The sequence below is a fragment of the Coturnix japonica genome, chromosome 9 (genome assembly GCF_054131305.1).
Source record: "Coturnix japonica strain WE chromosome 9, WE-NBRP24, whole genome shotgun sequence".
NCBI lineage: Eukaryota > Metazoa > Chordata > Aves > Galliformes > Phasianidae > Coturnix > Coturnix japonica.
Genome location: NC_140671.1, coordinates 27,008,525 through 27,035,905, shown reverse-complemented (window position 1 = coordinate 27,035,905; position 27,381 = coordinate 27,008,525). Strand labels below are relative to the sequence as shown.

The 27,381-nt window shown below is 41.6% G+C and overlaps 1 protein-coding gene across 3 annotated transcripts in view; it reads right to left on the bottom strand.

Moving 5' to 3' along the window:
* PRDM2 (PR/SET domain 2) overlaps positions 1-27,381 on the bottom strand; it is a 51,691-nt gene that overhangs the window by 11,536 nt on the left and 12,774 nt on the right. For 2 of the 3 annotated variants that reach the window (XR_014931805.1, XM_015882332.3), the window contains exons 5-8: positions 26,003-26,155; positions 22,214-22,340; positions 7,302-7,409; positions 1,541-5,909 (exon numbers count right to left, since the gene is read on the bottom strand). Coding sequence is in view for 2 of the 3 variants with exons in the window: in XM_015882332.3 (XP_015737818.2) it covers positions 1,541-5,909; positions 7,302-7,409; positions 22,214-22,340; positions 26,003-26,155 (4,757 nt within the window). In the remaining variant the exon portion in view is untranslated. Of the gene's footprint in view, positions 1-1,540; positions 5,910-7,301; positions 7,410-10,520; positions 10,580-22,213; positions 22,341-26,002; positions 26,156-27,381 lie in introns of all 3 variants that reach the window. The other variant, XM_085508929.1, reaches the window with a different exon arrangement.

Sequence of the window (27,381 nt, the reverse complement as noted above, 5' to 3'; positions counted from 1 at the left end):
TGCCCCTCAGTAGGTCATTATTTACCCTGAATGCTACTAAATGATTTCCATATGCAGAGATTTCCAAGCACTCCCTTATTTTGCTTCAAGGTCAAATGATTAGCTTGGGTGGAAAGGTGTGCCATTCCAGCTCTGAATTCTACTGATCTGTCCTGGCATCATGTGAAAGTTCCACATACAGCACTAAGAGAGCAGTTGATCACAGAATTAAGCAACATGAAGATTATTAAGTCCAGGAGAGGAGGCCCGGCTGTCAGTATTTGTACTTTAAAGGCATATTCAACACCATTACATTCTCCAAATTGCAGGAGCATATACATAATTTTCTCCTTCGACATGTCCTAATTTGGACTATTTCATTTCCCTTCCAGCTCTTTGAAATCATTCTGCTGTGTCAAAGCTTTACTTTATAGGAAGTATTTTCTCAAAGCTACCACACAAGAGGTCTTCAATGTAAGACATACGAGCTGCAAACAATTGGCTTTTGACACTTCCTGACCATGCTGCTTGTGGGCACTTGTGAGAGAGGCTGGTACCTCTCCACTACCAATTGCTTTGGTAAAAGAAAAAAACACCTCCCTTTAGCCACAAACCTGTTAATCACAGCTGTGGGCTGCAGTCAGCAAAACAGAAAGCAAACAATCAGCAATGAGTTTTGTGAAAGTCACCCAGCAGATCAGACACCTGTTACAAGAACAGCAGGGCAGAAGCCTGCCAACAGAAATGCTGGAGGCTGCAAAATAGACTCTACTGAGTTGAAAGATTACATGAAGACTTTAAACGGGACTCAGGCACATAGAGTAAGATTTTATTTTATTTAAGTGTCAGCCTTTCTTGTGATTAAAATGCTTCATCTGAAAATGAAATAGAACTTTTAGTTATAATTTTCTTTTTTTAAAAACTGAAACATAAAGAGCAAGATATTTTTAACAAAAAATTTACACATTCATGTCACTTTTCTTACACATCTATTTCCCTTATATGAAGTATTTAGAGATCTGACTCAATTAGGATGCACATACAGTTGGTGAAGTATCCTTTCTTTCATGATATGATACGCAGAGAATATGTTTTTATTTAAAAAAACAAAAAAACCCCCAATATTTCCAATTGTTTTAATAGAAGGGTAAGAACACAGTCGTGACTTTTTGCTTAACAAACCACCATCACCTCAACCTAGAATAGATTCTGGGCCGCCGTGTGCTGGACAGCAGATACACCATCATCGTCACCAGGAACATATGAAGTTTAATGACTTCGGTTTATTTGCACTCAAGTGCTGACATTTTTCTTTCCCAGCATTCTCAAATCCATTTATAATTAAGGACATTCTCTATACAAATTATGTATATATGACAACGTGACAAAATGCATCAAATATGTACATCAGACGTGACTGAGCTGCTTAACCATGTTTTAGGAAATGCAATCTTCTTTTGATTTAAATATGACAAATTCAAAAATAAAAAGACCAGGAAAATTGGCAAAACAGCAAAGCAACGTGTTCCTGTTTTGTCTGAAGTTCAAATGAAAAGCTTACCTGAAATCTTTTAATTCTTGCTTTGTACTGCTTTCATCTTTTTTGTTTTCTGCTGCCTCGGCATTTGCCGCCTGCTGTAAGCTTCGTGTAATAGGTCCTCCAATCCTCTCTCTAGATTTTACAGTGAATCTGTCTGCCTTTTTCTTACTTGCCACAGCAGACCTACTCGGCAAAACAGCCTTATTACTCCTTTGTATTCTGACATGCAATTTCCGGGTGGCTTTGCTTGAGATGCCAGAGGAAGTGTTTTTACCTACCACCTTGGTCTTTTTCCCATCGACATGAGTCATTTTGGACACTCTCACAGGACTAGAGTTCCTCAATGACGAAGACGGATTTGGCTTTTTGGATCGAATGGGAGGTACAAATTTAATGTTCTGTTTTGATCTGAAGGACGCAGAGGGCAGCTGGATTTGTGCAGGTCCTGAGGTTCGCGCTCTCGTCTTGCCCAAGTGAGGCTGCATGCCTTGCATTTTGATTTCTGCATCTGCTGTTCGTCTGCGCTGGTTGCTGCCTTTTTCGCTGCTTGCAGGTGATGAACTTGCACCTTTTTTGGATGATTTTTTTTTGGAGGATGGGGAGATGGGCTTTTTGGGACAGCTATACGACGCGTGCTTGTTCAAGCTTCCAATGTAAGTAAACTCTCTATTACAGTAGGGGCAGATGTGAGAGTCTGAATCAGAAAGACTATTTTTCAATTCTGCCTTCTGCTGGGCAGATTTCTTCTTTTGCAGGATCGCTTTCTGGACGAGCTGGTTTTTCTTTTTCAATGCATTTATTTTGAGTTTATTCGAAGACATTTTGCTAATCTCAACGTTGAAATTAAGTCTTTTTGGCTGACCCATTCGTCTGAAGGCATTCTTTCCAGGACCAGTGATGACAACCATGCCATTCTTTGGCTGCACTGTCTGTTTCAGTGGTACTGGATTTTTTTTGGGTGTGTATCGCTTCTTGTCACTGGCAGATGCACAGGCCAGTATGTGTTTGTGTAACTCAGGCATGTTATCGACACTTTTCCCACACTTTGTGCATCGGATGGCAGTAGTGAAAGTCTGTGGGATATTGTGGGTAGTGAAGTTTGTTGCAGTAACGCCAATACCCATAGGATTTCGATGGTGATACTGAAATGGAGGTGGTTTAAAGCTTGGGTAGTGTTGATTGAGGCCCATACGAACATCCGGATCTTTAGATTTTACCCCAGAAGCCATTATTTTTATAGTAGTATAAAGCTCTTCAGAGGAATCATTTAGATCTTCATCTTCTTCCTCCTCTTTAGAAAGTTCTAGAGAGTCTTCCGACAGGCTTTGCATGTGCTCTACGTTGGCCTTACTGGGGTCAGTAAAATTCTGGGGTCTCAAAGTCCCGCTTTCGAACTCATGATGTGTGCACACTTTGTCTGGATGGAGATCTCGCTGATGCTGTTGCAAATTGCACAAAAAAGCAAATTCCTTTTTACAGACTGAGCAAGCAAAGATATTTCCTACTCCGTGAAGCAGAAAGCGATGCTCTGACAAGCCTGTTTTATCCCTAAAAAGCTGTACACAGAATTCACATTTGAAGGGCCATTCTTCAGCATGGACGGATAAATGCTTAGTTAGGTCTTTAATGGAAAGAAAAGGTGATTCACAGACATTGCACACAAAGCTTTTATTGAATGTTTCCTGCATTACTCCCGATTCACTTGCAGCACGAGGATCTTCTCTGGCCTTCGGCTCATTTTCAGTTTCCTCCTGTTTTATTACTGGAAGAGTATTTTCAAGGTTATCAGCAGAAGAAACAACGGAAGAAACCACTGAAAGGGGAGGGGGAGATGGAGATGAGGAGGAGGAGGAGGAAGAGAAGGAGGAAGAGGAGGAGGAGGAAGAGGAAGAAGAGGAGGAAGACAGAGTAGGAGGACCAGGTGAAGCAGCAGATATGAGTGGTTCAACTGAAGGAACAGGAGATGGAGAAGGAGAAACTGTAGGTGAAAGAACTGGTAGTGGAGACTGGGTAGTAGTGTTTGAAAGTGGAGATGGACAAGAGGAAGTGTTAGTGGCACTAGCAGAGACATCTGGAATTGATAAAGGCATTGTTGGAAGAAGGGGAGGAGGTGATGTAGCAACTGTTAGCACAGGTGGGCAGGGTGGTGGGGAAGGAGGATTAGTTGGTGTTAACAAAGGAGGCAGCTGACACATGGAAGGTACAACAGATGCACGTGGCACAAGGGAAACAGAGGAACTAAGGGGCTGAGTGTCAACAGAAGACGATGCAGACAGACTGGGGTCCGTGTCTGGTTCTGCCTGAGACTCCAGGGATTTGCTTGGGCTCGGGCTTCTGTTCACACTGGGTGTGCTGTCTGTGGCTGCATCCATGCCATTATACTCATTCAGCAGAACCTTCTGCAACATGCAAGTGGTTGGTTTCTTCTTTTTAACACTACTACAGGTTGGTTGAATGGAATTTTCTTTGTATTCCCGAATTTCGGCATCACCGCAAGGCTTCTTGTGCACACTTAAATCTAATACAGATTCCCAAGGAACCTGATGCTTATTTTTGATATCAGACCTTTGTTTTACACCACTAGACAAATCCAGGGGCTGCTGGTTGCATACACTGCCAAAGGTTGGAGCCACTGTCCAGTCTTTTGATGTTTTGAAGTCTTCGAAGCAAAGAGGGCTCGCAGTCTCTCCCTCCTCTCTTCCAGTTAGGCTCCAAGCAGGTGAGTTGCTGTGGCTTTCTAACTTTGGCATTTTTGAACTTCGAAGATTATCATTCCACACAGTTTTTCCCTCACCTGATTTGCCAAAATCTCGAAGTACTGGACTGTGCTGTGGAGAACTGGGAGGAGAGCTGGTCCTTCTTTTAAATCTACTGGGTACCGGAGGCAAAATAGATGATGATGCAACAGAAGGTCCTAGTTTAGGGATTTCACTTGATGGAGTTATCTTCTTACTGTCCTGCGTCTGAAGAAGCTGCTTTAATTTTGATGACAAATAAACGCTTTTGTCTTTATGAAAAGGTAAGCTCTCTGTTGAAATGCTAAGAGGAAGATTTAAAGAACTGGTAGGAGTTATAGGTTCTGGTTCTATTTCAGTTTTTATTTTTGGTACAAGAGGAGGGCTGGCAGTTCTCCTCTTTTTGGATTCATTGCTCCCACTGCCAGAGGGCTCCTTAGGAGGTTCATTCACCTGTGTCTGTGTAATCTTTATATTTGAGGAAATCTCCACTGTGACCGGACTGATGATACAATTTAGTCCATACAAGTCTGCAGAGTTGGCCTCCATCTGAATCACATCACAATTGCTAGTGCTGCTGTTGGACTGAATTTTACCATCAATGTAGTAATTCAAGTTTTCAGAAATATTGCTGGAAATATCCATGATGTAGACATCATCTATTTCACCTTCCTCTTCTATTTCAGTACTTGCTATATATACACTCTGCACTGGTGGGGCCTGCTCAGTTTGAAGTGGTGGCTCTTCATGAAAGTATCCTTTTCTTCTGACCCCTTTAGGAATAAGATGACGCTCGTGAACCCTGCGCTGATGTCTCCGCATGTTGGTGTGAGTTCCAAAAACCTTTTTGCAGTATTTGCACGGATGCAATTCTTTGGGCTCCTTGTTTTCCTCAGCGAAAGCAGAGTGTGACATTTCTTGGGAGACTTTCTCAGAATCCAAGACAACAGTGTCTTGTACAAGACTGGAAACGTTCAAGTCGTCTTTAAGACCATCACTCACAATTACCTGGTTATCAGCAACATTATCCAAGTGCTGTGATGATGTTAGTGTTAAGAAAGGTTTCCTTTTTGGCCCTGACTCATGGCGCCGTTCATGCCTTCGCCTGTTAATTTGAGTACCAAAGGCTTTCCCACAGTATCGGCATTTGAAAGCATGGTTAACAGTAGATATATGAATGTGCATATGGCGTTCAAGTCCTTGCTTTGTTGTAAACTTCCTCTCACAATGCTGGCAAGGAAACATGAATGATTCCTGAACATCACCATTTGATTCACCTCTTGCTTTTGGAATTTTCACCACAAGTTTCTTTGGAGAGCTTTCTGGAGATTCCTCTGATGTACTCTTTTGATCTTCCATAGAGTCTAACTTTTCTTCACATATCAAAGGCATTTCAGCATTTTCTTTAGGCATACTGGTATCTTCAATCTCCTCTTCTTCCTCTTCTTCATCCTCTTCTTCATCCTCATCTAAATCATCTGATGCACAGTTTATTGCTTCTTCTTGTTTCTCTTCGGTCACTATTTGCAGTTCACTGGCAGGACTGGGAATCATCAGCTTTGGAAGTACATCTTGATTTACCATCTCCTGAATCACAGCTGTTTGTTCCAGAGACAGTACAGCAGAAACAGAAGGTTTTTCATCTTCTTTATGACCTGATATACAAAGTAGGAAAAGCATGAAACTTTTTGACCAAACTCCCTGAAGTTCATTACACCTTCCTTTTACCTTTTACTCAGTATAAGTCAATACTTAACAACCCCCACAACACCTCTTTCTCACCTCTGTGACTCAGTAACAAACAAAACCATACTCAGAAATTTCCTTTCTGAAACTTAAGGGAAATGTAAACGACTGCAGATTCTTAACACAGTGAGATCTTAGATTAGAACATTACGGCCAAAGAATATAAAATAGCAGACTTCAGAACATTCAAAGAAACATCTGAAAAACCCTCATTGCTTTTTCTTTCATTAAAGGAGTGTCAGAAAAGTACAGCAATACACACAGCTCAAGTATCTAGGAAGTCTGTTGTGCAATGTTTGGACTCAGACCATTTTCCCTAAGTTATTATTAACTTTATGCACAATACAACAATCTGGACTTACACTGCAATGCCTGGCAAGGCATAACTTGGATCTGGCATGGTGCTTTCCAGTCTATGAAATTTCTCTATTAGCCATTGCCTGAATAGCTCTTTCCCACACTACTGAATCCACCTACATGCACCTCATTTATCAGTGTAACCTGTTTACTCACACCTCTGCATGCCAATTTTATTTATCTGTTGTCAGATAAACCCATCTCTGAAGAAAATATTTCTTTCTGCCAATACACACAGAGTTTCTGAAGTGGCTATGAGTATGAGCAGGAAGTTTATCTCCCTTGCCTAGCTAGAGCATAAGATATCAGTTATGAAACACTGCACACAGCGTGCAAGCAGAAGAGAAAATAGAGTGAAGAAATGGGTCAAAAAAGTTAAATAAGATTGCAAAAAATATATCTATCAGTACCTGTACAGAGCCTTAACCATTACCAGCTACACCCACAGCGAAGGCAAGTTTTCCTTGATTGTAAAACAAAAAAACCCCACGTATTTAAAACATATTTAAATAATTTTTACATACATAATATGTAAAAAGCATAATTTTATGCACAATCTTTTCAGATCACCTTCAGGACAAGCAGAATGCTCAGCTATTCTATGCATTATTACTATATTTTTCCCTTGTAACACTGATATTTCTTGTACGGTCATTATTACAGCTATTCAAAAATCTCTTTAGAGCTTAGTTAAATAAGGACTTCTCTGTTTGATTGGGACTGGACACAAATTGTACAGTACGCTGTTTTCCAACCACAGAGTTGCCTTATTGACAAAGTTCTGACATCCAAATTGACTGATATTCAAACTGTTTGTGTAAACATAAACACGTTCACTTTACTGCTTTAGCATAACCCACTAACTTATTAAACATGATTAAACTTGTCCTTTGATTAAAAAAGATAATGAGAAAGAAAACAATAAGATACTTGAGAACTCTCACCCTCTTTAGAATCCCTCATATCTGCCGAAGAATCCAAATCAGTCTTTTTCTGCTTTGTATCTGTTGCCTTCCTCCCCTTGTTTTTACTTTCCTGAGTCTTTTTCTTTCCTGGAAGAAAAAACAAGTAAATATTCATTATTCCCGTTGAGTAATTTTTGTTTTTCATATCTGAGGCAAATTAAAACACCCAGCCTTGGAGTATAACATACTTCTGTAGAAACTCTTTTTTCTTCGGGAACTCAAATGACATCTGCAAGGAAGGAGAGCAATCAGAAAACATACTGACCATAGGGAAAAAGTACTAAGGCCAACTGCAGAACAAAAGAAGCAGGAAAAGATGACCTAAAAGAAAGTACACATCTGCACGTTTAATTCTGATGTCTAATCTGTGACTGTGTATTGATAAGGTAGTAAGTCTTTAGGGCCTGAAAGAAATTAAAAGATAATCATGAGACTCTAAATACCCAATTCTCCAAAATATCTTACAAAGCAAGCACAGACTACAAAGGAAATCCATTGTGACAGAGTTAAGCAGCTTAAGTCCTAGTTATTAATTACCTTCAATCAGCGAGATTCCTGTATTTCATACAAGTGTATGGAAAATGCATTACTCTTCTTTACTGTTTAATTGGAAGGCTGTACCAAGTAGAAGCTCACAGAGGCTTCTAAACCTGTGCAAACATTCTGAATTATGATGCGGAGAAGAGTTATAATCAAAGCAATGAAGTATAAACATGATGTTGACTAACACAGCAATAAAAACAAATGAGTTGGAACTCGATAACAGCAAACTATAAGGGTGTATCACCACGTCCACCGACACAACAGAGCTTGCTAATGCAGAATTGGGACCTAACATACATATTAAAAGTAGCATGAGATAATGAACACAATGAAGATCGGAGTAAAATGGCATTACGCAAAGACCTAATCTGTGATGCAACATGCAAAGACATTCAAAACTTCACCCATATACATGCTGCAAAGTTAGAACCCTATCTTTACGATCCTGCTCTTTCAGTTCTGCCATCCCTGGAACCAATGGCAAGGACTGGAAGAACAAGTGAAACTAAAATCCTCTAACTCAAGTCGTCGCAATGAACTTCCACGTGTAAGCATGTGGTGAAAGCAACGTTCTCATCTGAAACTTCACACTTCCACACACCCACCTCTCAGGAACAAGAACTCTCCAGAAGCAGCGATCCAAATTCCTCCATTGCTCCCTCTAACACACAGAACACCACGCTAACACAGCGACCCTTCTTCTCAAGCCAGAAGCGTGAATTACAGCCATAAATTCACCTCTTATTTAGAAGCTCATTTTTTCAACTCATAATCTTGTCAATAAGCTCCTCCTTTTTTTCTTGAAATATTTTTCACGTTGGAGGCCGAAAGTCTGAAAATGTTCCTCTCTATTCCAACCCAAATTTTCCAAGTATGCACCCCCTCCTATGGAATCGAGACAGGTCGGCTTTAAAAGGAAATACTTGCTTTTATTTGAACATTCTACATCATCCAAATAATTATCTTCATTTCCTCCCAAGCAGCTCAAGTTTCACAGGCGCTCCCCAAATTCCACAGGGCTTTTCAGCTTCATGTGTGTAATTATCCTTTTTTCTTTTTCCTCTCCCTTTTTCCAATTTAAGAGTTTTCAGCCTGAGAAACTGATAGTACAGTCATTCAGAACACATTTTTGTCCTCTTTGGAAAACACACATGCACTCTTCCTAAGCAGTTCTAGCAGTTACCCCATAATATCCTCAAATATTCTATCAGTTCACGTTAAACCTTTCCAAAATGAGCAAGCTGATTTACTTGACAATGCAATACAAGGCTCCAACACCAGTTCCAGGCTGTCAGCAGTTCACACAGGCATGAGCAGTTTAAGCCCAATTGTACCTGATTTGGTCCAAACTGACCACAGTTTGATGCTAAGGACACCTCAGCTATTTGTAACTTCAACATGCAGTACCAAGATCTGAGCAAGAAATTCAAATAGTTCTCCAGAAGTATCTACCAAGCTGCCCCAAACCACCCTTGACCTGTACAGTAACAGAAACAACAAACATTCTACTTCTAGGTAAGGGTCTAAGTATTAAATTTCAGTATATTCCTAAGGAATCAACCTTGCAGCACAACGTCTGCAACATCTGTATCTTGATTCAGCCAACAAAGGCCTGGATGCACCTCTCACCTTTGCCAAGCCTGGTCAGCTACAGACAACTTCACATGACGGTGCAGCTGAGGATGGTATGGCAGATGAAGTCACTGGTAGCTCTACAGCCTGATTCTACAGCAGCCTCAATTTTCAACACGGTGAACAGGTTTTCCAAAGTGTTCTCCGTTTATAGAATGCAGAATTTACAGCACTTTGAATTATAATCTGGGAAGGCATCAGAGTATCAGGATTTGTAACCAAAATGGAGTATTTAGGTAGCATAACTTCTTATCCTATTCATGGGAAAAAGACCATTTGCAAGATACCTTGGTACACTCCTAAGAAGGAAAAAAATGACAAAGTAACCTCCTCACCGATACCATCGGAAATATTTGAAGCTATTGGCCATTAAGTCCAAATGCATTTGCAGACAAGCTTCAGCCAGCATCTGTTCACCTTTATAGTGAGCAAAATGCCTTCACACACTTATCAGATGTGCTCAATAGCTGACACATCAGCTAAGGATCCCATGCAATTTCTGCTGTTTTCTCATTATCAGTTTTAGCCTGTTGGCTTATAGATAGCAGTTTTCCCTATAAAATTCAGAAGAGTTCCCTATACTCAAGCACAGCAGGGACTGTCCAAGACGGATCCATCCTACGATCCTAACCATATTCAACAGCAGATGTCCAAGAAGAAAGTTTAAGAAGAGTATACCCTCATGGTATGCATTTTTAGCTTTCAAACTCACTGGAGTTCAGGATCTTCTGACAATATCTAATGGCTTCTGATAGACTTTCCTTCATGAGAGTTCCCAAAGTGCTTTTTAAATTCACATAACCACCAAAGATTGACATACTTCCTTCCTGCATAATACTAACGAAAACCTCTACCTGCAATTCTGATATCCAAGAATCAACAAGGAATTAACCAAAGGTCTGCCCCACAATTTTCTTGCAGTTTAAGACGTCAAGGACTGACAGAAGCCTGCAGGAGGGAAAACAGCTCCTCACAGTACAGAACCTGGTGGAAGCCTGAGTATAAGTACACACGTGCACTTACCATCAGGTTCCTGAAGGGTCCTACATGGCTGCTACGGCCAGCTGGATCCTCCACTTGGTCTAAACAAGAAAGATACAGGAATGAAACACAGGGAAAGTGAAATGGAAACAATGACAAAAGAATAAATGAAGGGCAGAACTTAATATATGTGCACGGGTATTTTCAGGAATTGCAAAAGAAAGATGCAAAGGAAATTGAATGACAGAAACAGACAGAAAAACAGCTACCTGCCCACAGCAACAAAGGTCGAGAGAGGATGCAGGAACTTCTGCCTTGCCACTTAGAGGAAAGGGGAGTAGGAACCATGTTTATAAGCTATTTATGGGTGCTGTAGACAGGTCAGCAAAAGCATGACCTGCCTTTACCACCTGCAGCACCTTCACAACATTTAGTACAAGCTCTGCAGTAGGCACAGATCTCACACTACTGTCAATGGCCAGATAACTGGTCAATATCAACACGGCAGTGCTGCTTAGTTCAGAGTTGTTCAGGTGACAAATAATAACTACCTTTATTTGCTTGTATTTAACTCTACTGACAGACCAAGACATCCCCAAACAATCCGCAGTGCCTGCACTCCAGTTGCTGCTGTTAACCAAAATGTTAACGGGACTCTACAACAGCTGGGTAATTCCTAGTGAGACGGTTCAGTCTGCTCAGATGCCAGGAGGGAAGAAGTTAAATACAGCCTTGCTTGGAATCGAATCCTATAATTAAGTATTGCAAAACTACACAAGATGCTATTATCTTTAATGAGCTTTAAGTGTGGCCCCAAACACACTCACAGCTCCCACCATAAAGCAGGAAGGGGAATCTCCCATCTGATCTCTCAAGCACTGTTTTGATGCCTTACAAGAAATACCAAGGACAACAGACCGCCACGTTACACCAACAGCGAGAACCACGTGGTCTCCATTGAAAATAACAGTAAAAAGAGTTCTAAAACAATGGAATGAAATTTGTGTCAATGGAAAAAGCATCAAGAAGACCACATTAAGTGACGTCACACAGACTTTTTAGGACTCGTCCAACAATGCATGCCATGGCATTTTAAAATTAAGGACCATGCCTATTTAATATACATCGCTGATTAAACAGAAAGTGAACTAAGGAGGAAAAGAAGGAAAATGCTTCTACATTTCATAATGCCCATTATAAAGATGTGAATGTGAAGGCTGCTCCCTTAACACACTTTTGCTGTTAACATTTAAGTGTCTCAACTCTGTTTCCAGACCTGTCTGCCACTTGCCATTACCCGATGTTGGAAGGTACCCATCTCCATTCAAAGACATGGACCACATCTGCCATTACCAATACCAAACCCTTCTCAAACTGAATGTTAAAAGAGACTGAGAGGATGCAGCAGCAGCACAACTCTGTGCAGCCCTAAGGGTGAGATCCAACACATAAAAGGAAAGGCTCGATTTCTGAAACATAAACATCTAATTAAAGTGGATGTCAATTAAATCTCAATGGCTACATACTATCATTACGAGTTTTATTTCAACAGCGCTGGCAAGTATCTATGAAAACGTGCAGGGAAAAGGCAGCAACATCCTGATGTCAAGATGACCCTGTTTTCTAGCTATTATTATAAATAATTAATGGGGTACTTTTCATGCAGCAGCATTATGAAGTTATCTGATAACAGCCCATGTCAATTGTAGCGTATAGAAACTATCGTCATTAAGTGCAATGTAATTTTAACATCTGACTCCTGAGGATCATGAGAATAACTCGGAGCTACAATACAGGATCTTAGCCTAACTTATCAAGTAATGGCCACAGCTCAGCTGCCTCAAAAAGCACAAGGTCCCTGATGAGAAACTCCATGTTTTACCCCATGGTTTTGGTACATTTCTGTCCTAATTTGCAATTCTAAAGCAGCACAACCCCCTTGTTTAAGGACCATCAACAACAGAGAGGAATACATCCTCAACATTGAAAATAAAAGCAAATTCAGGGAATGAAGGATTTCCCCCCACACCTTGCATCTTCCCTTCCCTAAAACATACATTCAAGCTTACACAATAAAAGCAGGAGGAGGAAGGAAAACAATTCTGTCCTATTCTAGAAACAGATTGCCACACAGAAACCATCACTTCATATATGCCCCCAAAAAAGCTTTGTAATCACTGAGTCATCCAATGGGATTATAAACCCGAGTCTCACCTTAGGAAGACAGCTCACCTCAAGATGCTCACACATGTAACCGTATTTCTTCGTTAAAGTGTGCTTCTACCAAGAACTAAACATCCTCTTTGCAGGAAAGAAACGGAGCGATGGGTTTACAGAGACTGTTAATGTGATATTTGCATAACAGATGAACTTGTTGCCATGGAAAGCATAAGAAAATTCTGAGCTGGGGCTATTTAAAACACCGGTTTCTGAGAATGTTTGGCAAAGCCTTTCTGATAGCACTGAAGATCGAGTTACTGTATCTCATTCAGACCATCTTTAATTATAAAAGCATCAGTGTAAGATATGTTAGCACAGCAGGGCAGACCCGGAGTGGCACAGCTGAAGCTATTCACAGAGTTGATTAATACATTTAGGCCTGAAAATTCCTATCAGGAGGAAGCTCATCTTAAACATGTTATTATAGCAGTCCACAGCAACAGATATAAGAATTACCTCGACTTTCTCACATGTGTGAAGTGAATTAATCCTAGAATCATTTCAATTGGAAGGGCCCTTTAAAGGCCATTGGGCCTGCAGTGAGCAGGGACACCCACAGCTCCACCAGTGCTCAGATCCCCATTCCCTAACTGTGGGTATCTGCCATCTACATTCACAGCACCACATTCAAATCCTTAACGTGTTACACCTTCCCTGACTAACCTGAGTAGGAATCATAGGAAGTCTTAAGCTTACAGACTTACTCATCCACAACGATTTAAATAGCACAGAATGTCCCCTAACAGTCAGGGAGCAGCACAAACATCCACAGGCTTTCACTCTATACAAGTTTAACCAACATGAGAACTGTGCTGAAACAATTAGGGGTAAACGATTAAACACGCAGCTTTTATCCTAGCAGATATTCAAACGTTATTTCTGCCTCCATGCCAACGTTTCTAAAGCTAAAACAGCACACAAATACACAGTGCATCTCCTATGGAACTGCTCCATCACTCACCAAGTTTGCATGCTTAACTCCCACCCTACCCAGGAACACAACGTCCCCCCAGTCACTAAACTGAGAAGTAACTTTACATGGCTGCCAGTGACACAGAGAACATTCATCTTATTGTCTGTAGTTAAATGAAAGCTAATGGAATGTAACTAAGTATTAAGGCAAAAATAAGCAGTAAGTGACAGCTGGCATACAGAACGCTTCACAGATCTTGCAGGATGGACTGGTGCTCTCTATATTTAGCCAATCCTTAGCAACAGCTCAGGAACAGCCTCAGATTTTTGTATTTAAACACTCCTAATGTAGATCACCACCATAAGGAATGTGAGCTTTAAGCTGAGTCAAGAACACAGCACTCCTGAACTCTCTGCAGTGCTCTGTGAAATGTCCAGCCCTGAGATGAAGTGTAAAATTAAAGGCCTTGAAATCGCCATTTCACTCCACTTTTCATTTACATTCACTATAATCCGTTTTGTTACTTGTTTCTTTTTACCAAACAGAAGCCCTCTGTCTAATACAACCATGGCGTGTCATCTCTCAGACGTTCATCTCCAAAGCAGTAAAGGTTGCTCTCAGCCACATCAGGCCGCTCCATTTTACAACATATTCATCCCCCTCTTCAGCAAGTATTTCCAGTCTGCTTTCCTTTATCTTTCTTATTCTTCACTTCTTCACTGCAACTCACAGAGGTAATCTTGACTTTGGGGGATTTAATGGGGAGTGAAATAAAGCAGTTGTTGTTATTGATGGCTTTATTTATCCACTGTTATCAGCTGCAATCCAATATATTTACAACAGTCCCATCTTGCATTTCAGAAGGGAAATTATCCAGCATAGTGCGCACACTCCCTTTTTGCCCCCCCCTTTTCTTACCAGGGCTTTCCAAAGCCATCAGTTCTGGCATGCAATGCAAGCTCGCCTTAAGCAATAAATGCCTTCGGGCTGTAGCAGTTGTAGAGGCTATTCTTTACTGGAAGCACAGCACTATTAATTTCCCTAAGCTTTTTGCTCAGGCACTATGTATGAACATTACCAGCTAACAGAAATGCAGACACAGTGTTATCTTGCCAAAGGAAGCCCAGCTGCAGTGCCCCAGTTGCCCAAGCAGTGCATTGCTCTGCTGCACAGCAGTGTGACAGCACAGCAGAGAAATTCACTGCTTATAGCTTGTCCCAAAGCAGATGACAGGAAACTGGATTCTGTCTGATTTATGAAATCAAGAAAGTTCCATAGGCCTATAAAGTCACCAGAGGGAACGGCAGCTTCCTCTGTTACTCAAATAATGTGAAAATAAACCCCAGATTCAGAGGAGAAACTCATCTGTCTTCAGCAAACTGCTGCATTTTGGACTAAACTGGACTTCAAAACATGTCCCAGTTTTTCATAGTATAGAACGTCAGCTGAAACTGAGCCCAAAAATAAAACGTGCAGGAGAGGAACTTGAGAAAATAAATCCAGTGCAGAGATTGGAGGCTGACACCACTAAGGGATGTGGTAGCCGTGAACCAATCGTCTGCACAAAGTCCACTTTGCTTTTGCAATCCCTGCTGAAGGGCTGTAAGACAGGAGATGTTGGGCTCTTCGCTCTTCACTTGCAACTCAAAGCTGCTGCAGGAAGTCAATTTTTTCCTCAGCTGGCTGAAGCTCAGTGTGACCAACTGTGTGCATAGAGCCCGAGGTACCTTTAATATTTAGCACCAGTATTGGGCACATTTCCTCTAAAGAACAGGACTCTAAGGCAAAGCTGTGCAGTTTATTTGCTGCTCAAGTGAGAACAGCTGTCCTTGCTGTGGAATTGCTTTACATTGCAGCTTGGTATACAGCTAAATGCTTCATTTTACCTGCAGAAATGAGGAATTCTGCACTGAAAAACAGCAGCACTGCTTGAGAAAACTTACTGTACTTTACAGTAATCGAGCCACTTTAAGGAACACTGAGCCCTTCCCATTCAAGAACTGAATTTCCTTATGGACTGCCAAATCCAACCAGACTGATACTTGAATAGACTCAAGCAAGTGAGGAATCCGGCTCTCAACACAAGTTAAAACAGATGTACAGCCAAGTCCATGGCATTCTGCAGCAATGATAATCACAAAGATAGATTTTCAGCTATTATAATGCTCTCATCACTAGAGAAACTTTATGTTAGCCCTCACATTAATAATGCAGCCTCCTTGGAGCTCTAAAGCATTCATCACAGTCTATCAAAGCTCTTGTAGGAACCTGACAAAGCGTGACAACAAAATTAACCCTCAAATGCAACCCTGGTCAGCTCCTAAATGCTCCTGAAGGCTTCATGCTAAGTAACAAGCACACACTGGTGATACAAATAAGCAGTGGACTTGCTTAATCCAGGGGAAGAGTTCATAGAAGGTAGGTAAATATTTGCTAATGAATATCTGATGGTCAAACAATACCTAATTTCTTAGCTACAAGGGTTGAAATACCATTGAGTCTTATTTCAATAGCCGTTAAAGCCAAGTGCAACCTTACAGCCAATGTAATGCTGTAGTGAGGGACCTGACACAGCAGCTGTGGGCAGTGAGAACCACAGCAAAGCCTTTCCTGTCACTCCTGAATGACAAAATACATTGGAAGGTTTGGCAGGTTACAAACATTAAGTACCCTCTGGTGTGATAATAACTGTTGAATCTATTATCTGTTCCCATAAATGGGTTATCAAAACTTGTAGGACATACTTGAAGTTATTATGCAGCACGTCCCTGCTTGTAACTTCATTATAAACTACACCAGATATCTGCAGGTGTGTCCTCAGAGCAAGGGGCTCCCATCAATAGTTCGAGTAAAGTAAATGGTCAAGGGTGAAGTTATGGTAAATCGTAATAAAACTAGCACCAAAGCTTAGTATGTAAATGGTACTGAATGGGAATTAATAGCATTGCTCAAATAGAGGTAGCAGCAGCACTAACACCCAGAGAAAAGCTGTAAGGATGATATTAGGGGGAAGGAAAGGTTCTCATTACAACAACTCAAAGCCTCCACTAAACTAAGGAGTGGCTGAACAATGACAATTAGTTAAAGGGAAATAAAAATACAGTGAAGTCAATCGTTGATCAGCTTGTATCTACAGTAAAATCCAAAGTTTCCCATTGTAAGACAACAAAAGAACGGAAAAAGTGTTGGGGTAAGCCCTTGACTTCATAGGATACAAAGCAAAAGAAGTCAATAAAGGATTATTCATGTGAATAAAAGTGGATGGGTTTTTAAGGGAGAGGGCAAACCCAGACTGAGTCCAGGCAAAGCAGTAACTCAGGGGGCACAGGAAGAAACACAAAGCTTGTTCTCATGTCACAAGCAAGGGGACAATCCTAAAGCTTCATATGAGTTGTTTAAGTGATGAACAAAGAAAACCACTTGTTTAACTGTGGAAAACAGTGTCTGTTCCCACCCACAACCCCTGGGTCATTCCCTGTTTCAAAGTTAACCCTGATCAATAGAAAATAAACTGGTTAATCCCAGGAAGCTGCTTGGTGCTGTTTTCCTTCCCATTGCAGGTTATTTCACTGAGGACAGCACTAGCAAATGTGCTAAGTAGCAAAATGGATGTGAAATGAGGAAGAAACAGAAAGGAAAATATAGAGCTGCATAGATTTTGATTTGAATCTCTAAATCAGACAAGGTTTTTATTACGTTAGACAAATATATACACGCCGGCCATTGCTGGCAGCTAAAAACATTGATTTGTTACAATCAGAAAGAATGTTGTTATCTTAGGGTCAAAACACACAGAAAGCAACAAGCCTGCAGGATGCTGGAGTGCAGGAGTGCAGTGCTTGCTTTAACGAGGACCCAATAATATCAGCACAGTCCTTACACAGCATTCCTGACCGCCTCCAGGACCTAGGGGAGTAAACTCTTTGAAAGGGCTGATAATAGCAGGACTAGGGGAAATGGTTTTAAGTTGAAGGAGGGAAGATTTAGGTTGGATGTTAGGGGAAAGTTCTTTACTAGAAGGGTGGTTAGGTCCTGGAACAGGCTGCCCAGTGAGGTTGTGGATGCCCCGTCCTTGGAGGTGTTCAAGACCAGGTTGGACGGGGCCCTGGGCAACCTGATCTAGTAAATGTGTATGTTTGGTGGCCCTGCTAGGCAGGGGGGTTGGAACTACATGACCCTTGAGGTCCCTTCCAACCCGGGTAATTCTGTGTGTGTGTGATTCTGTGTGACCTTTCATAGCTTCTTATTACACGAGGTTTTGCTATCTTAGCAGCACGTCGATCCCGTGCTGGAGCAGACAGAGCTGGGTGTCTGTGGGGATAAGGACAGCAGGATGGTGGTGCAGCTTTGGCAGGAGCAAAGCTGGAAGGAATCACAGCCATCTCACCTTGCTGCTCAGGAGGGCTCAGAGCTGCAGCTATCAGAGGGACTGAGGGTGTTGCTGCAGATGGGAAGAAGGGAATGTAAAATAACCAAAGCTACATTCAAAAAGCTCTCCTTACGAGGTATGAAAACCACCTCTGCTCATTAGAAGGCCTCGAAGATATCAGATATTCATTAGATAGAAGCTCTGAACTCAAGAAGCCTTGAGTTCAAGTTGTCCATTAAATCAGTTGGAAATAGGGTTAAATAGGTAACAGTGTCATTTCCTTGAGGTCTACCCCTGCTATGAACCATAACTTTAACACCCTTCTATAGCCAGCACTCCGATACTCAACTATTTCATCCCATGTAACAAGTCCAGCTAATCAGCAACTTAAAAAAAGACACAGCATTACTGGGCCATGATCTCCAGTTGCGATGACATCCAGATGGCAATCTACAGCCTCCTGGCTGTGAACAGGATCCGTACATGTGGATATATGGAACTAAAATGCCTATGGAAACCTTAAGAGGAAAGGCTTTAAGAGCTGTGACCATGCACAGAACCTCACCTTCTTGTTCCACTTTTACATCTCACTTTCACACAGCAGCAATTTGATGCTGTTTCAGTAACAGCCACACTTACATAAAAGTAAATCCACTCACTTTTATGACAGCACTGATTTACAGTCTCAGAAGCTGGAGCCTGAAGCTGCACTTGGGAGTTCAACCTCCCATAAAAAACATGGCATAATGATCATTTGTAACTGATCGTAATTGATTTATAATCCATCCACCTCAATCTCGCGCTATCTCTAGGACAGAATTGTCCACCCAACATCCCATGAAGTCAGATAAGAACTATGGGAATAAAACACCACTACAACAGCAGCAGAGGCAGTTACGGTAGCAAAGTTTTGCTAGCTTTATTAGCAACTGTAAAGAGACTTTAAAACTGCACTACAGTGAGTATTCAGCAGTGTCTATGGGGGTCCTGATAGAGTTTTGTCTCACTGCAATGCAGACTGTAAGTCAGGGGCTCACAGCTGGAATCCCTGCAAGATCCCGTGGTTCCAGAACAGACTCCCACCCACCCCAGCCTGCTCATGCAGCGTGTTTTCAGCTACACAAAGTTACCAACTTGCTTCAGTGTCTTTCTTCCATTGAGACCAGACTTCTCATCCACCACACAGACCATGACAGAAGCAGTCCAGATTAGTTCAGTGCTGTGTGCTTACTTTGCTCAGCACCTTAGATCACACAGCCTGATAAAACCAGTGTGTGTTTTCACACATGACCATCCTCTCTTTATAACGCCTTTACTCAGTTTGCATAAAGTTACTTTCAGAAGGAACATTCAGAATGAAGCCAGGGTCCCCAAATAACATTTACTCAATGTGTGCTTGCAAGAGAAGGACAGATGAGAGAGAAAAGCCAGCTGCAGTAGTCTGAGAACAGGAAACAACGCTCTGGGAACCTGCCTAAAGAAGCACTGATCTTTCATAGCACTGCTTACACTACACTGCCACGTTTTAAAGAATGAGGCCTTGGCATTTAATGGGAATTTAAGTGTCAAGTGAAAGCTAAACTGTGTTTGTTTTTTAATCGCTTAATCCACAACTCCTAAGCAATTTCATTTTAAAATGAAAATGTAAGAGATTTACTGCAGCTATGCAAACCTTCAACCAACTTGAGCAACTGTTGAGATCAGGAGGATGCAAAGCGATCTGCAAGCAGAGCAAGGAACAGAATTACACCTGACAATGAGCTGGAAGTCACACAGAGTCATACAGAGTCATACAGAGCAGGTGAGCTCTGAGATGCACGACTGATGCACAGCCAAGATGCCAGTGTATGGGGTGAACACCAGGTGCCATCCTAAATATGTTCTAAAGGAGATTATGAACCCAGTGTCAGTAATCACTTGCACCACAGGTCAGACCAAGGGCAGGCAGGATGTGATATTTCCATCTGCAGTCTGTGTTGATGTATGCTGGGTCAGCTGCTGGTTCTTGCAAGTTCAGGAAGGCCCAACTCTGAAGGTAAGGCTCTGCACTGATTGCATGGGAGGTTTTGTTCAGAAACCAAGAGGAATCCCACTGTAGCATAGAATAAACTTTACAGCAGTCTAAGCATCGATTCATTGGACTTTTTAACTGCTTGCAGTCACTTTTTCCTGATACAATCAGAGCTCCTGCAGCCAATTGCAGCCATAAGACCAAATGTCAGCACCTCAGTGCCCGAGGACAAGGCCTAGGCTGAACTTAAACCTCAAAAGGATACTTGTTTAACCGAACACAGATCACTTATTAAGAGCTGTATGTCTTAAAAACTGACATAAATGCCCTTTTCCAACACAGCTTGGTCTGTGCATTTATAAGGTATTAAATTGTCTGCTTCTACTCTGGAAAATGTGTTTCTACAGGACACAGCGACTCCGAGTTGTCTCAACTTGGCAGTTCTTACACATCTCCATTTTCTCCTTTGTTTTATGCTTCCAACCCGTAATAGACCACGTCTGTGTCAGTGGCCAATGGATTCCAACCCCAAAACCCTCCCAAAGAGCTTCATTCTAAGAAGCCTATTACCCTGGAAGCTCACTTGCATCATTACTTTGTACTGCTTCATCTGCAAGAAGTTGCTCCCGTTTTTATTGTATAGTCAGTATTAACTAAAAAAACCCAACAAAAATGATTTAAAATAACCAAATAGGGAAAAAAAGCCTCCTTAATGCTGCTGAATTCGCTCCTTATCAGCATTTCCTTCATCCTCCCATAACATCTCAGCCTCTGAACCTGCAAGAGGAGCGTCAGCAATGGGAACCATTTTGAAACCTGCTGTCAATGCAGAAGAACACATCCCGTTACTTAGAAGCAATCAGGTGTGAACTGCAAATCACAGATCTGCTACAAACACTAAAATAAGTGAGAGTAAATGGAGAAGGGGTAAAAATAAACCAATGGGGCCTCCTAATAATAGAACTATAGGATTACGAAATACGTGCATGCTAGAGAAGCACAAACCACTGTAAGTTTACTGACAGAGCATTGATAACGAAGCTTTAATAACTCAAAACAACCAAAGTAAGGAGCTGGTCTGCCTGCTTAGCAATAGAGGAGTATAACCCCACATATAAATTACCGGGGCCTTATAGTTCTTATTCTACTCTCAACTATGTTCAAGATATTATTTTTTACTCACGTATTTGGGAAGAGTTTAATATGTTTATAAAACAGGGGCTGAGATTTATTGTTCCAAGTGTGGATGGCTTAACATTTAAAGACCCTTAACAGTTAAAGCCTCAGAGCTACAAAACAGCACAGGACGGACCCACCCAAAACTGCGACAGTCGTTCACGTTGTTTTTTTTTTTCCCCTGTCTAATCTGCAGTTACACGAATGCAAATCAATCTTCTACGCTGTGAAAAATTACCTTAGAAATGACTCTCGTCTGGCTTTTCTAATTTATGATTTAATCAAATTCTTTTTCGAGTTGTTTTTCTGGCCTTTCAGGTAAAGGGGTGGGTAAATCACAGGCGGGCAAATCCCATCTGTTAAAATCACGCAATGTTACAAAAGAAAGTGTAATAATGTAGCGTAATAATTCACCGATGTGGCCTTATACATGTGCTGCATGTTTACTAAACGTATCCCATGGCAGATCCAAGTCAGCACTTTAGAAGGCTGAGAAAAGCGGTGCGAGCATTGCTTTACAGCCCCTTAAATCACACAATGAGCCGGGCTGGAAGGGATCATGTAGTTCCAACCCCCCTGCCTGGCAGGGCCACCAAACATCCACCTTTACTAGATCACGTTGCCCAGGGCCCCGTCCAACCTGGCCTTGAACACCTCCAAGGACAAAAAAGCACAGCTCGCGATATAACCGCATCCCTAAACATGAAATACATTTAGCTGTGAATCCTGCGGCCACACAGCCAGGCTGGATCAGCACCAACACCATCACAACGACACCGGTTTAAATGAACCACCACGGGCTGATCCGTGGTTAGAAACACACTCAGCAGGAGCCGCTCGCAGTTCCATAATCAAACCAGGCACCACAACAACACGGCTGATATCCGCACCCCGCTCAGGGCCGCACTGGGGCCTACCGGCACCCGGCCGGACCGTGAGCTCCCCGCTGGGTGAGGAAGGTCACGGCAGCCATCACCCACCCAGCATTAGGTGTGGAAGCACCCAGGCTGTATCTGTAGCCCCGCGTTGTGTCGGTCGGGCCGTACCTTTCTTGGCCTTCGGGGAGTGCCGCCGGCTCCGGGCGCTGGCTCGTTCTTCCTCAATAGCAGCGGCTATCTCCGGGTCGTCCTCCCCATTGTACCACACCAACAGCTCCTCGCCGGGCGCGATTGGCTGCAAGGGGAGAAGAGAGAGGAGCGGAACCAATCAGCGGGAGGTTTGTTGGCGGAGGGTCACCGCGCGTATAGAGAGATGACGACGGCGCCACCTGGCGGCCGGAGGGCGCAGAGCAGCTCCAACACCGCCCCCATTACATTAAGCGGGCCTGATGTGCTCTGACACTGCGAGGAGAGATGTGAGTATTGAAAGTTATATCTTAACTTATTAAGTTAAGCTTTTAGGTTATAATATAAGCATTGGGGGGTTGGAATTACATGATCTTTGAGGTCCCTTCCAACACGGGTCAATCTGTGATAAGCAAAGCCTGCTGTTTGGCTTCCTAACAGCTCTGCAGGGCTGATAGGACAGTGAAAAGTGTATTTCATAGGACCACAGAATGTTGGAGGGGACCTCAAGGCCATCAGGTCCAAGCCCTGCACTGAGCAGGGACACCCACAGCCCCATCAGTGCTCAGAGCCCCATTCCCTGCCCTTGGGTGTCTGTACCACCTCTATGGGCAGCCTGCAGTGCAGCACCTCCCTTCTTCTGGCCATGCTGCTGTTGGTATTTGCATGGTCCCATCTCGCAGCCAGCATAAAGAAGAGTTACCTGATGCAAATGACTTGTTGGGACAGCAGTGATAGGTAAATGCTTATCTCAGCCTTCTATCTGAACTTAAGAGCATACACTTTTCACTACAGACTTTGTATTTTACTGCTATGCTGCTCTCTTGTATTCGGATGTGGCCTTACCTCCCCAGCTGTAACCACAGACACTTTGTGGTATTGGTGTTTGAGTCTCTTTTCACTCTCTCTGTTACTAATTTTACATTGTGTTCCCTGAGTTATTGTTTCGTCGGACAGGTTTACATCTTTCCATAAACAAATTAATTTCACCTTAATCGAGGACATGATCACAGCTTTACTTATATAGGAGACCTTCTGAAACTGAGCTTTCAATGCAATTTACTGTGTGCAGAATAACACCATTCATCCAGCTCGTTTTATTAGCAGAGGCAGGAAGAACTTCTGAAACCCTGTAATGAGTTAAAGCTCTTTCAGTGAAATAGGGCAACTCTCATATATGTATGTTGGGGAAAACACATGTAAAACAACCTCCAAATATCCTCAGTCCTTCAGTAAAGAGGAAGAGAAGATAGAAGACAAAAATGATTTGCTTGTGCTTAGTTCAAAATGTTATCTGAGACCTCACTGGGAGTCTCCAACATGAAATTTTACTTTACTTTTCATATGTAGCAGAGAACAGGGAAATTAAAGCTTACTGATTAAACTTACAAATTAGAACCCCCCTAAAAAAGCACCTGGGGGAAACAAATTACAGCATTTCAAATGCTGCCAGGTAAAGCAGAACACAGTGATATACAACCACTAATTTTCTGTTGGGGGTAAAGAAAAACTGTGTTAAATGGAATTACCCTGAATTTGTTAATCACAAAAATGAGCAGGAAGGGGCCATTTAGGAACACTTCATCAAGACCTGAACGTGTGAGTTGTTATTAAATACATTAATGTGGTCATTAAAGTGTGATGTGAATCTAACATTGATATGGACGCTGTAAGAACAAATTTATCTCTGACAGAAAATGAGACAGAAACCAAATCTTTAAATAAATGGGAGAAATAGAAACAACCCTTTGTAAAAGGGTTCTTTTCGAGTTTGAAACTGCAGGGAAAATGAATAAGTTATAGGATAGTGAGAGCTGATACAACAGACACTAAATGCCTTCATGCTGCAACCTGCCCATGAGACCACACATTTAAAATCACTTCTACATTATATAGGGATATAGGGATAACCCCCTACTTACGCTGCCAGTCTCTCACAGCTCAGCTTTCAATTTCTTCACGCTCCTGTTAAGAAACCTTTGTACTCTGAATTTGTCACTTCACATAATAAGAGGGAACTCAAAGAAGCACTGGACAATACCATCCTTTGGTTTTTATACTCTTGGAACAGCTGAGCCATTAAATCAAATACTGGGCTAATCATCATTACAATTATTACTAGTATTAATTACTATTAAACCTCAAGAACAACCCATTCATGCAACCAAAAACTTGCTAAATCTTGACATGATCCAACATGATCCACTGACTGAATGCTGAAAGTTTAATAGTGGTGAAAACTGTCCAGTCTCATGACAAAATTCCCCTTCAAAAACCACAATAAATTCACAAGGTCAGAATTTTCCTTACATATAACTTAGAATAAGTTAGGTTGGAAAAGACTAATAAGGACATCAAGCCCAACCATGACCTCACACTTACCAGCAAAGTTACCTGTGTGTCAGAGGCTACCAAGGGACAGCAGGGGTGAGCTGCCAACCCATGGACCATGGCTGCAACGCTCCTAGGAACAGCTTGGTCTCTTCTGAGCAGTATGAAGCTGGGAGTAATAATGTGAGTGATCTCAGCCTTGCAGAGCTAGCTCAGCTATGTCTAAACTGTGTTCCTGGAGCTACATACACAGGGTAGAAACAGCCCAATGGTTCTGTAGCAGCACCCAAAACAAAAGCACAATTGCTTCTGTGCTGGTAACAGAGGCAGCCTGGAGGTAACACTGTAAGGCTCCTTCCAACCAGCATATATCAGTTTGCAGATGCTAGGCCAGGATTTCAACCTGAAGCTAAACCAACCCCACAGCATGCATGGAAAGGTAGGGCACAAAGCTTTAAGTGGCTGCTGCAGGAGCAGATAAATAGCATTGAACTCAAGACTGCATCCCAGAGAAGCTAGGAGTCTCATCACACTGCAAAAAAATCCCTGATGGATTTTGAACCCAAAAAAAAGGAGCCTTATTGGATGCTCCAGAAGTCTTCAGTAAAAGCTGCCTGGCAGCACAATCTTGGCAAGATTTACTGGGATAAAATTCATCAGCTTTCAAGCTGAAGAAGACACTCTAAGCAATGAAGGGTATTTCAGATATTGGATACCAGATATTCATTATTCTGTCAGCATTGCTCAGCCTTCATTTAGCAGTGCAATTATTTTCCAAAGTGCAGTACTGTCTTTGAGAAAACAGATCTGAAATGTGAAGATCTGACTTTATCACAGCTTTGCTGGAAAGATTCAACAAGAGAGAAATTTAAAGTGTCAGAGTAACTCCAAAAGCTCACTTAGATAAATGAGTTAGTGTGACTATGGGTGAAGATCAGGCAATCCAAGGTAAAACGTCCAGAGCACAGCAAGCTGGTTACAGATATACCCTGAGAGCATACCCTCAGTGGATAAGATATTCGAATAATAATTTAGAGTTACAATATTCTAATGTTATCATATTCTACAGCTAGAGAAATATTGTCATCGCTCAGGAGATGCAATGTACCAGTAATGCAATGGACCCTTCCCCACCCCCTCTTCTGCAACGAAACTGGAGAGGTATTGAGTTAAGAAAATACATCTCATAATCTATGTATATATGGGTGTTAAAAATCAATCTTTGTTAGAAGATTGTTATAAGATGCAAAGACCAGAAATATAACTTATTTCTGCTCAATACAAAGCATCTCAATATCTACAGGAATAGAAATACATTTTATGGAAGTCTGCTAGGTTTTTCACCCCATCTGCATCAACTTTCATTAAGCTTTGAGTAGAGGGAAATGAAATATCACATATTAATCAATGCAGTAATTGATTCTTCCCAGACATTGATACCTTTAAACTTTTGTAGTATATGGTCCTGTTGATCTCCAGAGGAAACAGGTTTTGCTCCTTTCCTGACCGTGCCCAGTTTATATAGCGCAGCCAGTTCCCTTTCTTTGGATCAGTTGCATCAACACACATCCACCCCAGGTTTGGGTAATACACCTATAAGAGAAAATGGCATTAATCCCAAGCAAACTGAAATCTGTTTATGTTGAAACGTACATGCACCAAAAGAAAATATATTAGAAAGCAACACAAAGCAGCAACCATCAACAAAGGACTGAGATAAGGCAAAAAACACGAGTAGAGCATGTCTTACAGGACAGTGTTGCTGCTGTTTGCATTCTTTTCAGACAAACTGGTATAAGCAAAAAGCACTGAACAACTTTCAGTCAACAAACCCTCCTCTGTCTGAAGGCTTTGGGCTCAAAAGCCAAACTAGTTAACACATTCCACGCTTTGTTTTCAGTGTGCCGTGCCTGATGTGATTCTCTAGAGTTTATATCTATTGTAAGGATTGGTGTCAGTATATAAATACGGTTGAGTTTTATTTTTGCTATCTGAGGAACCAGGAAAAGTAATGGCAAAGGAGTTAGAAGCATTTTGCTTTATCTGGAAAGGTAAGGGAAAACACACTGTATATTCAATCTTGTTTCAGTCAACGCTCTGCTTCCTTTTCATTATTTCATTTCATTATGGATTATAAGAAGAAATGTGGGAAATCCAAGTTAGACTCCTACAAGGAAAGCTGTCAATGGATGTTATACACTTATTTTTTCCCAAACTGAAGAACACTCCACTGTTCAGCAACGAGAGCCATCATTTTTCCATTAGTTAGAAACATTTTGTCTCAGAACGCAGGCATACTGAGACACTGTGTATGGTTAGAAATATTGGGCAGCTCTCAGATCTTCAGAAATGAAATTTTGTTCAGATTAACTTCATTAAAATCAATTGGATTCCTGTGGAAAAGGTTTTCTCTTGGTTGAAGGTCCTGACACTGCACTACTATCACATGCCATCCTTTCACAATCATATTTTCTAACTGTTACGATGCTGGAGTGGTTTCAGATATCAACATATGGGGCCAACTGTTGCAGTCTCATTTTAGCTGCCTTTTTTTTTTTTTTGGTAGTTCCCAAATCAGTATTAAAGCAACACACAACTGCTTTGAAATCAAGGAGATCCTGTCGTTACCTGCATTGCCAACTACATAACTCTGTCAGTTTGTTTGCTGCTATCATTTCTCAACACAGTTTTTCCAAAGACATTATGATACAACCAGTGAGAATACTGAAAATTAAGAAAAACACTCACAAAGTCAATAATTTACCATACTGATCTGATCTCACTAAGTGCTCGTGTAGCAGATCTAAAGTTGAGATACC